The sequence below is a fragment of the Ambystoma mexicanum genome, chromosome 11 (genome assembly GCF_040938575.1).
Source record: "Ambystoma mexicanum isolate Mex_15411 chromosome 11, UKY_AmexF1_1, whole genome shotgun sequence".
NCBI classification, from domain to species: Eukaryota; Metazoa; Chordata; class Amphibia; order Caudata; family Ambystomatidae; genus Ambystoma; species Ambystoma mexicanum.
The window spans coordinates 1176516015-1176532677 of record NC_090934.1 but is presented as its reverse complement, the minus strand read 5'-3'; the positions used below and the strand labels follow the sequence as shown (position 1 = coordinate 1176532677).

The 16663-nt window shown below is 45.8% G+C and overlaps 1 protein-coding gene across 4 annotated transcripts in view; it reads right to left on the bottom strand.

Annotated features, from left to right (window-relative positions):
• VPS13C (vacuolar protein sorting 13 homolog C) overlaps window positions 1-16663 on the bottom strand; it is a 5236720-nt gene that overhangs the window by 1392469 nt on the left and 3827588 nt on the right. For all 4 annotated transcript variants that reach the window (XM_069624493.1, XM_069624490.1, XM_069624491.1 and 1 more), the window contains one exon: window positions 8564-8799. In XM_069624493.1, coding sequence (XP_069480594.1) covers window positions 8564-8799 — 236 coding nt within the window. The remainder of the gene's footprint in view (window positions 1-8563; window positions 8800-16663) is intronic.

Genomic DNA, 16663 nt, shown 5'->3' with positions numbered 1-16663 from the left:
TGTTGATGCTGCCCTGCAACATGGGGTAGGCACCATTCTTCTGTGACAAGAAGCACTTACTGTAACCATATTCTTATGTTAAAAGCACCTAGATACCTTTGGGTTTTGTGCGCTATACAAGTGTCAAATAAAATAAAATAAATAAAAGAATGTTTTCAACAGAAAAATGTCTCTAAAAGTTCATGTGGTCTTCAAAACAATGTCCTCATCCAGCAATTGGACTGAATCCCTTCCCCAGGCGTATGCAAGTTTAGACCTTGAGTCTCGGTACTTCCAAGTCAAAGAAAGTTGGTTCCTGAGCCCTCCTGGCCTCTTACCCCTAGTGACCCTGGGTAGACGCTGGGCTTCCTGTTTCTTTGCCTTTCAGTGGTTTGGTCCTTTTCTTAGCCCTGGGAGACTCTGCCTCAGTTAGTTTTTCTAGTCACCCCATCCTGGCGTTTGTTCTCAGTTGGCCCCTCACCCACTAGGGGCCTCTGTGGTTCACCTGTGGTATGCTCATGGTTGGCCACTTGATAGCTGCAGGGTTCTCTGACACGTTAAGTTTCATTCACCCCCTTCCTGGGGTATGCGGTCAGCCCCTCGCAGGCTCCAGGCTTCTCTGGCCCCTTTGCTTGTTCCTTTTTTTTCACCCAATCCTGGGTATGCTCTTGGATGGACTTTCATGCACTATGGGCTTCTTCTCTGGCTCTTTCAGTGGCGGCACTCCAAGAGGTTTAATCCTGCTAGAAGCATTGGTGGCTGTGCTCCAATACACCAGTACCTCTCAACTGCAGTGGTGGTGGCACTTCCTGCCTCAGCGGCCCCTCTCTGGCTTAAGGGGTTGCCTTTGTCAAAGCAACAGTGCACCCCATACTGTGTCTTGGTCCCACCCACCACGGCACCTACTGTCTAATCCTCTGCACAGTTCTGTGAACCCACGTTCCACACTTTATGGTGGATGCTCTCCCATACTTCGGATGTATGGCAGTCTTTAAGTTCCTCCCTGGTACAGAAGGGAAGACTTGATTGGTGTTGGCTTCCACAGGAAGGTGATGACAAATACAGGTCAAAAACTGAGCCTTCCACGTTAAAGGGGCTTTAAGGAAGGCATGGTATCAACAGTAAGACAGACACAAGTGACCACAGTTCAAGGGTGTTTATTGAACTTCAACAAGGGTATGATAAACGCCTATCTAAACCTAAGTCTACAGATGGGAGCGAACTACGAACATCAAATAATAATAATGCAGTCCTAGGGGTGTCTTGTCAAAATTAAAAGGCCTATACTAACCAATCCTTACCTCTTAATACAGTTTTGGGAATAATGATACAAAAAGAAAGAAGCGTTCAAAATGATATGTCAGGATGTTCAGGCCGTAGGCCTCCCCCTTCCCCACGTTTTTAGCACTGGACAAGGCGGTTCACTCGAGTGTAACACAGTCTCTGGCTTCTTAAGCACAGGGATACTGTTCAATCGTAAATCGGGACATTCTGTATGCCATAATATTAATATTATTATTAAGTCTCTTACTCCTCAAAGTCTCTTCATTCAGAGGGCCATATGCAACCAAACAAAAACGATAAGTTATTTTCCTCTTTGGATTTCTACAAGAGTTCACTTTAGGTGATTCACTATTTACCCGGATCCCCCTCAGTTGGGATCAGAACTCTTTAGTGCAATGTTAGGTCCCTTTGATCCCGTTCAGTCACGCTCACATCTTTTTAGCACAATATTCACAGGGCATTCTTTCGGGTGACTCGCGGTTCACCCCGGATTCCCCTCAGCCGGGCTCAGATCCCATTTCTTCTGATCCCCCTCAGTCGGGCTGAGATCTCTTTAGCACAATGCTTGCAGGACATTCTTTCAGGTGACTCACTGTTCACCCCAGATCCCCCACAGCCGGGCTCAGAGCCCCTTTTTAACCACAATTAGTCTTCCTCCGCCGGGCTCAGTCCAATTTCAATCAAGTATTGAAGACTTTCAAATGTGCACGGAGTTTAGCTTAGCCTGTTGCAGGACCACTTTGATTTTACAATTCCTTCTCTTTACATTTGTCCCCTTTGGGTTTGGATACCAAACAGAGACTTTCGAATGAGCACGCACGTGGTGCCGGACCACTCTGTTTAGGGTATTGTTAGGCAGAAACCTGTGCAGTTCCCGCTGGGACCACTGCAAAAGATTTAAGACTACAGGTGTTTGGCAGTAAACCCACTTGGTAGTAGTCCGTACCACACAGATTCACTTGGTAGCTGTGGCTGAGCAGTCAGACTTCCCTCAAGAAGAGTTAGGCAGTATACAGAGTATTCACAATAGGTCAAAAGAACACAGTAGAACAAGCAAACACTGACAAGAGCTTGGTGTAAAAGAGATATAATTATTTATTTAAAACCACATCTAATAAAACACACAGGCACTAATATTAAGCAGTTCAAAAACACAGTCACTAAAAGATATACACTCCCTTAAAAGAATATTAGACAAGTCTTAAGTAAAGCCCCACTTAGTATCAGACAGCGGTGAGCGCTTAACGTAGATGGCACTCTAATAATTCGGTTTAAAAGGGAGAGAAAGGCATAGCATAAATTGAAACAGATCCCAACACTTTCAAAAGAACACAGCAAGAGAGGAAGGCAGAGTCAAACCGTGAAGTTAGAGTTCAGAAAGCCGGATCCACTTTAAGAGGATCAGAACGAAATGTGTCCAAGGTCACATGGTTGAAAAGTGCACAAAAGTCTCGAAAAGGTTCAGAAAGAGTTGGACCAAAAGAAAGGGACCAGTTAGATGGTCAAGGCGGCCAGCCCAGTCCAGAAGGTTAAGGGATTATTATTACCTTGTAGCAATCTTTAGAAAGGGAGGCCTGGTGGACACGGTACCTTAAAGTGGTGAGAATACTCCAGCGGGGGCAGTTGTTCCTGGCAGCGGATGCAAGTCGGTGCTTCGTCCGGGGGAAGAGAGGATCTCGTCGGGGAGGAAGACAGGAGTCTGTTGCACTGCCAGGGAAGAAACCAGCCGCGGAGTTCTCAGGTCAAAAAGGAGCGGTCCTTTTATTCGCGGTCCAGTGGTAAGTGGCTATCCGGTTGCCGGGGTGCTTGGCACGGGCAATTCGACCACAAGATGTCCTGGGATGCGAGGAAAAGAAGGTAAACTGGTTGTGCCCACCAGTCAGGGGAACAAGACTCTCCAGCCGGGAGATCTTCTCTGTCGTCGGGAAGTGGTGAGTCGGTTCCGCAGGTCTACACCGGTGGTGTCGTCGTAGCAGGTCGGCTCAGCTTCTCCCTCGTCGCATTCTCAGGTCCTGTGGCGACTTCTAAAGTTCCAGTCCCAAAGCCCTGCTTTTATGCAGCACACCCCCATTCACTCAGCCTAGCTGTCAATCAAACATGCTAAGTGGTTGGGCCAATCACACAAGTGTGCGACTTGAGTTACCAAGGTAACTCAGTCCAGGGTGCCTAAAACCCCTCCCACGCCCCCTGTGGTACCCAGACAGAGTGGCACCACTTTTGGAGGCTTCTGTGGAGAAGCCCGCCAAAAAGTGGAACAAAGGGCTCGAATTGGGTTGGAGTCACAGAAGAGAACACAAACGCCATTTTAGAATCGAGTCCTGGCAAAAAATACCAACCGGCGAATTAATATTAAATAAATAAACAGGCAGTATGTTCGAGGCTATGAGAATTAAATAATTAAAGTTGGTAGCCTCGAACATGGGAAAATCCCATAGAGAGATTTTCACGGTCGAATATAAAAAGTAGTATCCACTGCCACCAGCCAAAACTCGATCAGGGGGGACGGAGACGTGCCCCCTCGACTAACAGACCCCGGGACAATCGAATTGCCCCGACCAGTACGTCCACAATATGATGGTTTGTACTGGTTTCTGTTCATAATTTGGGACTAGTAAAGCCAATGGTGACTTTACATGCCCTGGGTGACAGTAGTCAGTCCCAGGGTATGGAGTCTATGGTGGGTTGTCACTATGACACCCCTTTGTCACTGCACGGACGGTGCTGTGTAACACACATAGTAAAAACACATGAGACCCTATGGAGTAAAGGACCCCATAGCCCATAAAACACCCTAACAGTCAAAGGAACACCACAAATCATGTCCAAGAGTGGGAGAAAAAGAGTCTCACTCTTGGCAGGAGAAAAAAACAAACTCCAGAAATCCAGCAAAGCTGCTGGGGGACTCATTAGGTTAGGAAATTCAGCCTAAACAGAGAATTCTCCCTAACAGGTATCTATCTTCACTTCAAAGTTCAGTCACTCATTTAGTTAAATGTTAAAGGTATTTGTACCGTGCACCGTCACCAACGGAGTTGGTCCCCAGGCGCTCTCGCGGATCTGCAAGGAAGAAGGCGGGATGGGTTAGTAGGGTGAAGAGGGAGCACGATAGTGAGAGGAGCGGTGTTCTGTTGGCAGCTTCATCTCAGTATACAATGTGCGCTGAGCTTTGGTGCCAGTATAGGAGCAATGTCAGTCCTTGTGTGCTGTTGGTGCGGTTTATGTGTTGGTGTGGTGAAGTGAATGCAGCTTGCGGTGAGAGAGTATGTGTTCAGTCTTTAGTGTCCTCCTTTTGTGGCTATTTCACATAATGTCTTATGGTTTGTCATGGGGTCCGTTCTTTGGGTTCTGTTTGTGTCCGTTTTTTTGGTAGTGACCAAGATCAGTATCTTTACTCATTGTTGTGTAGCAGTGTGGGCATTTCTTGTGCATGTTGTAGTTACGCAGAGAAGAGCCAGGATTTGAGGAGTTTCCTGAATACTAGGTGGTTTCTTGCGTTCCGTATATTCTTTGGTAGGTCATTCCAGGTTTTCGGTGCCTGGTGAGAGAAAGAGGATCCTCTGAGTTTTCTTCTGTTATAGGGTTTCGGTTCCAGGCGGATGTCGTTGCTTGATCTGAGCATTCTTGTCGGCTGGTGTAGGCGTAGTTTATCTCTCAGGAATTCTGCGCCTTGTTTGTGATGCACATTGATTTGAACTTTATTTGCTGTTTTATTGGTAGCCAATGTAGTATTTTTAGCGTGATTGTGATGTATTGTCTTCTTGGTAGTTTGAGAATGCTGGCTGCCACATTTTGTATGCATTCTAGTTTTTTTTTAAAAGTCGTTCAGGCATACCCAGGTATAGGCTATTGGCATAATCTACTCTGGACATGACCATAGCAATGATGGTAATTTTTTTGTTGGCGAATGACAGGAACGGTAGGATCCTTTTTGCCGCTCGCAGGAGAAAAACACTTCTTGAGTAGAGCTTTTACTTGTGGCTCTAGAGTGAGGTTGTTGTCCACCAGGACCCCTAGTTTTTTTGTTGTTGCATTAATTATGTTTGCATCACTTGTCACATACGCTTCATGCACTGTCCTGTTCAAATTCCTTCATATGATGTTGCCGATCGGGTTCCAGCCCAGGTTGGTATCAGTCTCCCAAACTCACCGGCTGTGCTGCCTTCACTGGCTTTTCTTTGTGGTAGGAGCCAAGGGCAGTACCGTGGCGGCAACCGCTTCTCGTTGCCTTGACTATCGGTGCGGGAGAGATCCGGGTACCTCCAACACACAATGCAGGAGTTTTCAGCTTTGATTCCATAAAGGATGCGGTCTTTCAGTGAAAAGGTCAAGGGCCCATCCTTTGTATTTCTTTTCGGTCTTGCCGTCTTTTGCCTTGTATTAAAACTGCCACCTTGGATTTGCTGCGTCCTCATGTGCTTTACCTCACTCAGAGTGTGATCTCGTGCTCCGTCTTTTATCAGTGTGGGGAAGTGTGATGGAAGTCAGGTGTGTGTAATGATCAGTAATTGCCTGACCCTGCCTGACCATCATGTTGGGACATATCAGGTATACGGCTTGGGCGTTAGTCTGTTTTCCCTCACAATGAGTTGTCCGTGAGAAAGTGTTTGTGTCGGAAAAGGGGCCGGGGGTTGAATCCCTAAGTATCCCACCTGGTAGGATGGGGAGAAGGTGTTTTAGGGAAGGGGATACCACATCTGGTCGTCCGGTGTCCCACTTCCACTCCCCAAAGACCCCCCATCCAGGTGATCCTCCCGCACTGGTCTACCCCCAGGAACTGGAACCAAAAGCGATGGCCGTGTCCTGGCCGCCTGGATGACAGATCCCCGGGGACTAGCGGGTAAGACACCTTCAGGTGTCTCACAGAGCCCTATACACAATTGTCATGTTCACTTCCCATGTAACCAATAAACATGTCAGATTTGTGGGAAATGGAAGGTAAGCAATGGGCATTCATTGACCCCAGAGGGGGGTCATTACTATTTGGATCCCAGTTGCCCTGTCCCCTAGGAAGGGTGTTGTATAGAAGGCGCCCCTCCTTATTGCCAAAGGGGGTGGCTCCCCCTTGGGGAGAAAGGAAGAATTATTTGTATTGATCACATACCCCCCCTTCCCTTAGAGTGTGGCTCTCCCCTAGTCAAACTAGGGGGAACTGACTAAGAAAATCCATGTTTTCTTGATCTTTCCCCTTTCAATGTACTACAGTAAAGCAGAATGGCTGTAGGGTGAGAAATCACCTCATTACCATTGGTTATAGAATATGAAGAGACAGCATTTAAAGAATGATGAAGGGCAATGACAAACTGGTCAATAAGCATGATATCATCAGCATATCCTAACCATAGGATATGCTCTTTGCCTATTTTTGAGTGGGAAAGTATGAGCCATTGACAAAGCCGCTTGTAGATCTACTGTGAATATGTTCAAAAGAAGAGGTGCCAACACACACCTTTGTTTTAGTCGCTTGTAAGTAGGGATGGGCTCTGACAGGGTGCTAGCATTATCAAGTCTTATTTGGACTGGACTGTAGTCCCAGAGCACAACTGCTGAAACAAGCTTATTAGACCTAGTAGATGCACATGTTACACCAGGCTCTGTCAGGGGCTTGGGTATGGCCAGTTTCCCAGCTCAACATCTAGGCGACCTGCACCACCTCAGAACTGGAGCGACATTCAATTGACCACAAGGTGCCAAATCAGGCTGCATTACAACTGGTGAAAAGATCTTCTGACAGTAGTGGTCTGTGTCGCATGGGAAGGTTGCAGGGCATTATACCTGGCTCGAATGTTGCTGTGAAACCATGGATTCAAAGCCAGAGGATGTGCCATTAAGAAGTCCATTGTTAATGTAACTTACTAAATGCATCACACTGCATTTTCTGTATAAAGCTATTGTGTAAAACCCGATGAAAACCAAAGGCTTATGTGTTGAAATTTGGGAGAAGAATACTCTTCACTGTTTCCCTGCCTATTTCTGCAGAGCTCTATGAAATAAACCGTGTTTCTACCTTTGCCTCTTGGTTTCCTTATTGGATTATTTGAGGAAGGGCTGTGGAATTCATCACTGCTATGCAAAATTAAGTCATCGGTATATCTACAATCTTCAATAAATCATTGTTCAAATGCTTGACCCAAAGGAATGAAGTTTGCTTCAATCTTCAATTCTGCATATTAGTAATTTCTTAATTGAGTACTGGCTAAAAATATATCTAATGCAATGTTATATAAAGTTGTCTTGAATACTGCGACTTCTGTTACGTTGGTGACTTCTTGGGGCACATGGCACCGTAACAGGGGTGGTTGTTAGTGGGAATAGAGGAGGAGGCCAGATGCAAATACTCAAGCGTTGAAAGTTTATCAAAAGAACCTGCTCTCTGCATACCATCATGTTTGTCCGGAAGTTGTGGTGAGGGGTCTTGGAGTGTGTGTATCCAGAAGGAAGCACCAGATACCCCACTAGGTTTGCTGCTGACCAGGTGTGTCCTCGAAGAGAAGATGGGTCAAGGGTTGTTGGAGAATGGTGTGTGACAAGCTGGTGAGGACGTGTACTATTTGAATGTGTTAGATGGGCAGAGGAAGGGAAATACTAACAGGTGTTCTTCTGAACCGTGTGAGTAGGTAGCCAAGGTTTGTCAGGGAAGGGAATTAGTGAGTTGGTTAGTAAGAGGTGTGGCTAATCATGGAGTCACATATATCAAGTATAAATCATGGAGCACTATAGGTAAAGCCGCAATTAATTTAAGAGCAATGAACACACCACAGCAATCATGGAGCAACAGGCAGCATGTAAAAGTTAAAGGGCAATATGACCGATGCAACTGACAGGTCGTGAGACACAGGAATCAACAAGATGTAGCAATCAAGCTCAAAGTGTGATATACAACTAGTCACTCTATGCAGCAGTATGGAAGATGCAACAATCCCGCCATGGAGCAGTTTGTGGGTTGGAACAATCACTACTGGTACAACGATTAGGTTCAAAGCATGAGGCAACAATCAGAGAGTAACCGTCAAGATTCAACAATCACTAGCAACATATGGAGAGGCAGGAATCAATGTGAAATGTATGTGTGTTTTAGTTGCCTGAGCTAAAATGAATTCATTATTTAAAAAATACCAACCAACAGGCTAGCTCCAGTGAGTGGTTGGCGCAAGAGGTAAGTAAACTGAGGGCAGTTTTCTGCTAGTCTTCTGTGTACATACATAATCGATACAAGCATATTTTAAATCTGATTTAAAAAGGTTTAGATCTCTCCTATACATGTATTGCTATATGTTTAATATATTACATATATGTTGAATACCTGGTAATGCCGATGTAAGCGATTTCTTGCTTGTTTTCATTGTTGACCAAAGACAGGCCAAGACTGTGCAGTAATACATTTATTTCTAGATCAGACTGCTCCAACTCTTCAGCTTGTCGAGCTTTAGAAATCAATGCAATATCGTCTGTAAAAAGGAGCACCCGCTGACGACCATCCAGAAAGGACACCCAGTGGATCTGAACATTTTGATTGTACGGAAACTGTCCACAATCATCCTGCAGGAATAAAAGGAGAGCAAAGGTTGCAAACGTAGGAACAGAAATGTATTTGTCATTAATTTTTTGACTTCAACTAAGGAAAGCTTGAATGCTTGCTTGCAGATCAATTATGTACAATCTTATGCATGAAACCACAAATAAAAGTAGGAATGGATGATTTGATAGTACCATGTGATGAAGACTTAGAGTTGAACCAGCTGTGTTCAGCAATTTCTGAGCCCTGGGGCATCAAGTGCACCATTTTTAAAAAAATGTTTAACATTGAATGCTCTGCCACTTGTTCCGTCGCCAATATTCTGTTTCACCTCTAGTCGATTCACTGTCTGGATGTTGTAGCAGCCAGCACTGCTAGTGGCATGATCTCAAGGAGGCTGCAGTATAATAATCCTCTCCAGCCCAAGTGTTCTGGGAATAATGATTGAAAAATGTCTGCAAGGAAGCCCATGTTGTCACCTAACAAATATTAATATTTGGCACTCCTCTACACAGAGAGTTTGACTGTTTCTACTCTTCATCCTTTACAACTTATCCAGAACAGGACTGCAAGACTTGTCCATGGCCTCAAGCCCAGGAATCGTATCTCTCCAGCTTTGAAATCTCTTCACTTGCACCCTGTGGCTGCAAGGATCTAGTTCAAGACCCTTTGCATTGTCTGCAAGGCTTTCTGGGGCCTGGCACCGCACTACCTCCAACTTTCTCTTCCTAAAGATCTTCCTTCTCGAGCTCTCCGCTCATCCACCTCCAACTCTCTGAGGGTCAGACGCTTCTCCAAGCAGAGAGTGGGGGGCAGATCTCCTTCCTCGGCTGGGGCCTCCCTCTGGAAAAGCCTCCCTGCCTCTCTCAAACTTGAGCAGAACCACCTCCCGAAGCAACCCAAGAGCTTCCTTTTCACTTCCGCTTCCGCTTTCTCTCTTCCTCTCCCCTGCTGATGTCCCCAACTGCTCCGCGCACTGGTCACCTGGCCACCCACTGAACTCGGGCCAAGGCTCCTGCATGTCCAGTTGCCCTTGCAGTGCCCCTGGGCCCCCCCAGCACTTAAGGGTCTGTATCTGCAACCCTACAGTCCTTTCTCTCTGCACTTATGAGCCACCATAAGGCAGCATTTATTGAGATGCCTGCACTTCTCACCCTCAACCCTGCCGGCACTTCCCCCCTCCCTCTTCCCCGCACTTGCGCGATCTGAATGACACAAGGCCAAGTAAGATCGTTGTTTTGTCCTCCTTCTGTTTCCACCTCCTTGTCTTGTGGCGCCTAGAAAAACTTGTGTACAGGTGTGTGATAAATGACTTATCATATCATAACTTGACCCATAGCACAATGAGCCCCAAGTCCAGAAGCATCTCTTTCTGTGATAATTCTGAGCAAAGGTAAACGCATAACTGTGTAACAGGACATGTCCTGTTTGTTAACTGCCTTTTCTTTTCTAGGGCCTGCAAAACCAACAAAGAGTTGGTCAACAACTGTGAACACAAACATTAAGAACCCTCTTCAGATCTAGTCTGTGAATATGCTCTTCAAGGTAAAAGGAAGAGGAGGAAATCAGACAACAGATTGTTTTAAAAGTGTATAAGCTGCAGTATAGGGAAATACTTAGTGGGACCATAAGGTGTAAAAAGATGGGCATGTCTTATGCCAACCTTCTAGACCCTTTTGCAGTACAACGCAAAAAACAATTATAAAATCAATTACCTTTTTTTCCAATTGTATACTACTGATATGACCTGTTATGTACACAATTCACTTTACTTTTTCAAAAGGTGAGTGCAAATGTTTAAAATAAATAACATTAAAAAATATATATATGTGAAGATAATCAAAAATTCGGCATGCTGCATTTCTGGAAATCTGCATTAGTTATTACCAATGAGGAAGATTTCAAGAATTACTGTAAGCAGTAACAGTAATTACCAATATGACAAAGGATCAACAGAACACACACAAGTAGCATGTGAAGTCCAACACCTTTATTAAATATGTCCGATTGGGCTGGTATAACTCCTACATGGATTAGGGGAGTCACACTAGAAACAATATGAGATACTTAATTAAGGGTGTCAGGGTGGGTAAGACTCACTGCATCTTATGCCGATGACACTCAACTTTCCTTCCAACTTCCCTCTACTTCCTCCTCTCTCATTCTCGACTGTCTGTCTGACATTCAGGCATGGTGCACAGCGAACAAGTTCTGTCTCAATGCCAATAAGACAGAGATCCTCCTCATCGGGACACCTGTGCCCTCTTTTCCTCCTGCCCTCTGTCCACCCTCATTGGGCCCTCTACACCCACTATCTTGTGAGGCCAAAATCCTTGGGGCCCTCCTCGACTCTGCTCTTTCCTTCGCCCCTCACATCACAGACCTTACAAAAAATCCCCCTTCCAGCTCCACCTCTTCAGAGGCATTCTTCATTTTCTCACCTTCCCCCAGAAGCTCTATGTCTCCAGAACTCTGGTCCTTACTAGGCTGGACTACTGTAACAACCTATTTCTCAATCTCCCGCTATCCTCTCTTCGCCCCCCCAGCTAATCCAGAATAAAGCTGCAATATTTATCCTTGGCCTCAAACCCAGGGACTGTACCTCTCCAGCCCTAAAATCTCTCCACCCGCTCCCAGTGACTGCAAGGATCAAATTCAAGACCCTCTGCATCATCCACAAGGCATTCTGGGGCCTGAGACCACGCTATCTCCAACTTTCCCTCCCCAAAAACTCCCCTGTTGGAGCCCTACGCACCTCTAATTTCAACTCTCTGACTTTCAAATGTTTCTCTAAGCAGAAAGTGGGAGGCAGATCTCTCTCCACGGCAGGTGCCTTGCTTTGGAACAGCCTTCCCACCCCTCAGATTTGAGCCGGAGCTCCTCAAGTTCCGGAAACTGCTCAAAACTCTGCTCTTTTCTACCTCTTTCCCTCCCTTGCTAACCAGCCCAATGCCGCTGTGAGTGGTGGCATGATCCGCATGAACCTCACAGGCCCTTTGACCCTCCGTCATTACCAGCACCCCGCCCTTACATTGTCCTGGGAGCCCCAGCCTGTTGGCTCCATATACCTCCCTTGAAAGCTGCCTGCACAATCACTTGGCCTGAGGTGCTCCTCCTGGCTCCCCTCAGCACTTCCCTCTTGGGACCTCCTCCAGCACTTGTCAACTACTCTGCACCCCCTTCCATCCCCCTCCCCTGCACTTCTCTTGAATGCACTTGCACAGCCGAATGCCACATGGCCTAGCAGGACCACTACAGTATATATATTATTGTTGCTTTTTGTTTCTTACCACTGTTACTATGTCCCCTGTTCCCTTCCCATTTAGCCTTGTGGCGCTTTGAAACACAATTCTGTTGTATATAGTGCCTTCCAAATTATCAATAAATACCTTGAGAGGAGCAAAAGCTCCATATTGACTAATGGGTCAGAGGTCGTTGGGGGAAAAGAACATCCCTTTGAGGTGAACACATCATGCATGTTCCTGTTCTCTCCTGAATAAAAAAATAAGAGCTACGGTTTGTGCTGTTTGCCTTGATGTCTTAAATTGCTCAAGGCTTTAATCAGCATTGGTGCCAAAACAATGAGTACTATCATAGGACATGCACAGTATTTTCACCTGGAGATCAGCAGCAAAATAAGCCATTCCGGTCAATGAGTGGTAACTAATCACTGCTCATGTGGCCATAGCTCGACCCAACACAGTCTGTCATTTTGAGGCCTGGTTGTAACACGTGTCTTGCAGTGTGTCCTTGACTCAAAAACTACTTGTTTAAATGAACCTTGCATGTTAGCATGGAGATGCCTTCCAGACATTTCTGAAGCTTCCCACATGACTTAAAACACATCTGCAAAGCCTGCGTGAAGCATTCAAAGTACATGCAGCAAATAACATCCTGCCACACATATCCGATTGATAAAACTACTTGTCAGGGGGCACCAAAAGAAAGGCATTTAGCCTAGAGCCTGCAGTTGCTGCTTGTACTACCAAACATTCAGACATTGGTTGAGCTCGGAGAAAGAGTGGAAGTGAAAGAATACCAGTTTTTCTGAGCCAAATCCTTATACAGAATAGCAGCAGAGGCTGGTTTGTCCTAAAAGGCAGTAGTTTATCAATTGAGACTCCAATAAAAGACAATAAAGGTGCCTTTAGGGTCTTTGGTTTGAGAACTTCCATAATGGTATTTGTCCCAACCTCTTGAGAAGGAGCAACAAGCTCTTAGCTGCCAATGGCCCTTGATAAAAAGTTCTAAAAGAGTCAAAGTCCGTCCCCATGGTCTGAAGAGATCCCATGCCAATCTCTGAGTCATGGGATATGCCAATCCCACTGTCTTCTCTCAGATCTCTCTGCAACTGTACAACAGATTTCTCAAAGTCTTCATATAACTGGACCTCCCGCTGACTCTCTCTATGGGATGCACCCATGAGACATGAAAAGGGCATATCATCATTGTCGGAGGGAAAAATATCGCTTCTGAATTTGGGTGAGCCTATCATGGCTGGATCAACATCCCTCTCTGGCATGAAATCGAACAAATGTATTGCAGTACGACTGTGACAGCACTGGAATTAGTCACAGAGTTTGTGAGTTCCACAGTGATCGGTGTTCATGAAGTTGGTGACCATGAGGTCAGAGAACATTAAGTCAGCGCTGATGGTTCTCCAGTGCTGTAGTAGTCTATAGCTGCAGCGCCCATGAAATCAACACCGAAAAGGAGGTGAGCACCTTCCATGACACTGGCACCAATAGAACCTGCCTCCCACCCTCTCGCCCACCGCCCAGATTTTGACTGGGCCCAAGCTCTTAGGCGTGTAGGAGAAGGAATTTTGAGTGCCTGAACTGCCCTTCACTGGAGCAGTAGGAACAGGGGAAGCCATAGGGGCATGTTAAAAAAAGTTAATCATTGCCTGCCTAAAGATCTCCCACTCCTCTGTACTAGAGGGAGAAGTGGAGAAAGCAAGCTTCAGACTTACCGATTGTATATCGCCCTCTGAATCCAAATGTTGCCTAGAAACCTTATGCATCTTACAAGAGAAAGAAAAGTGAGTTTGGGAAAAGGAGGGCTAACATTAGAGTGAAGATTGCAATTTCTTTTTTCCTTCCTTCTGACCCTCTCTTCCTCACAAGAGTAGCATTCCAACTTGGGTTTCTCTGGAATTGCCCTCACTTTAGAGAGAGTCGACGGAGAAAATGTTTTTGGCATACAGATTTTGCTGGAATAAAGCAACAGGCTAGCCAATGCTCTCACACACCACTTTCGGATGCAAGACCTGACAGGACCCCACACTCTTGGTATAAGTTGTTTTTCCAGACAGAATGAAATGGAGTGTTTGGGTCAGTTACAGACAAAGAGCAATGGCATGATGAACATGCCTTGAACCAAGATTTATTTTTGGGCATGTAGATAGTAAAGACAAAATGAAAGAGCTCACACAGTAAAATGTTCCTGTGCATGGCCATTAAGAAGAAACTGAATAAGATGGAGCCGGCTATTTAGAATAGTATGGATGATGTCACTTCTAGTACGAGACAGAGCCAAATTGTTCAGCTGAGTTTGAGCTCCGAACTGCAGGACACCACCTCTTGGCATGCAGAAAAAGTTCTGGACCAGACTGAAGACCATTACACCAAAGGAGGAATCTGTGGAAGGAATATAGTAATTAGCATTTCTTTTTTTATAATGGCCATACTAAAGTGACAAAAAGATGGGCATCTATGATTCCCACCGTACCTGTTTAATTCATTAAAGGGCAAATAAAGTGTTAGGTTAGTGAGATTAGAATCACGCATCACTGCCATTTTCATGGTCTCCAGGTGCTCTCATGGATCTGAAAGAGAAAATAGGGGAAAGGGAGTGATTAGAGGGAAAAGACCAGTGCTCATCTGTTGGGGCTGGTAGAGCCAGGGGAAACTGGCATCTGTGTGGGTGAGTTCTCTAGGTGGTTTGTGGTATTTCCATAGAGGTCTATGTTTACAGATTGGAGATCTGAGAGGGCAGACGGGGCCTTTGCACTGTGTGTGGGTTTTATAAGTTGGTTAAAGAGGTGTAGAGTTTTTACTAAGATGTGATGCACCTTTTTCTTTCTAGCTGTTTCTTTGTGCCAGCAGGTTGGTGAGGGTGTGTTGAGTGAGATGTTTGAGCAGTGAGGTTATTAGTCGGCTGGATTCTTTGGACAGACCTGCCTGACTAGGTTTTGTTGGCATGTTTTACATTTTCTTGTAAGTTTGTAGTATCTTCGCTCTGCATTTGAATATCGCATTCCCTGGACGTTGTAGCCCAGGAGAAAGACAAAGAAAATTGTGCTAGTATCAGGATGCTAGTGAAGGCACCGGCCTCTCAAGTATGCACACCCTGTTGGAGAATAAGACCAAGAGATAGTTGGACAAGGATAACAAAGTTTATATAAGACAAATGGCAGCAAAGAACTCTACTGCCAGAGAACACTCTGCCAAACGTTACATGTGCAGCACATTATAAGGACAAAATGCATCATCAGTGACGACTTTCTATACAGTACAAATTCACACAGCTGGTTGGCATGGACCCATAGCCAGACCTGCTGCATAGGGGATACCAGGCGCTAATTGGCTACTCCTTCCCAGTCGATACTGGTGCACGTGGGTCAGCTGGGCTCATCCGCGCGGTGAAGGTCAGAGTACATATTAGAAACATTCTATCTGTGCTAAACTAAACAACAGGAACCAGATATGCCCTTGTTATGGCAGGCACCTGAACATCACACGGAATGGGCATCAAAGAGAATGAGAGATAAAATAGATAACTCTCTATTTTACATATTTTACACTTTTCTACATAAATCCCTATATTTATGACTTTGTTAACACTGCCTTTCCCGCACCCAAGTCTCTCTCTAATCTACAGTCTACCCTCCCTGGTGCCACGTGATACGAACAGACGCGTGTTGCTATTGGAAAGATATACTGCTGTACAGGCTTTAGAACTGTGGTGGGTAATCTGAAATGGTCAAGACCAGGGATCAGATGGTTATCGGCATGAGAACAGTTGAGGGGTCATGAAAAAGGAGTATTGTGGGTCCTGGCCTGGCGGGGTCGGGTCAGGGGTGGAATGGCAGTTTAGTGGAGATGGACGGACACAGTGCTGTGGCCTGGTACTGCCTCACGCTCTTCGCAGAGCGCATTCTTGCGAATGATTTGCAACATTTGAATGGACAGGGAACTGATGACCTTCCGAGGGAACAAGGCTCGTGCGGAGCTGGCCTGGTGTGCTAAATGGCTTGGCACCTCTGTGTGAACTCGGGACGCAAGCGCTGCGGCCTTCAGCATGGCTTGTGTGGTACTAATAATAAAATGGCTCCTGGGCCTAATACAAGATGGAGTCGCAGTACAGGGGCATGGTTAGAGCTGGTCGTCTATCTCTATACACTATTGGGCCCTCAGGTGTTCCCTGGAGGTGGGGGCTACTTCCCTCTTGTCTATGTGATGAGTTCACCTAACTCGTTAGAGACTTGAGGGGTGCGATAGGACTATTTCCTTCCCAACATTAGCAATGCTTGGTGTTGTTCCTTTGCTTTTGAAGGTTTGTGTTGTTCCTTTTGGTCCTTGTGTTCATTTTGATGTGTCATTCATTGAAAGATTAATAGTTATTCACAGTAGTGACTAATGTACTCTTAGTGCATAGTCCCCTTTCCTCCATACTGTATGGGCGTCCCTCGCGAGGGACGGCAGACGGAACCTTTTTCACCAGAAAAATCTTCTTCCCCCTTTAAATTTAGAGGCACCCGGGGGCGCAGCCCTGAGAGCATGCGCTCGCCTGACTTCGCCTAATGGCGCCACTACTCAGTCCTCTTTTCCGCATCGACAATATGCAACATTGCCTTATGACACCAGTATTAAAAGGGGGAGGATG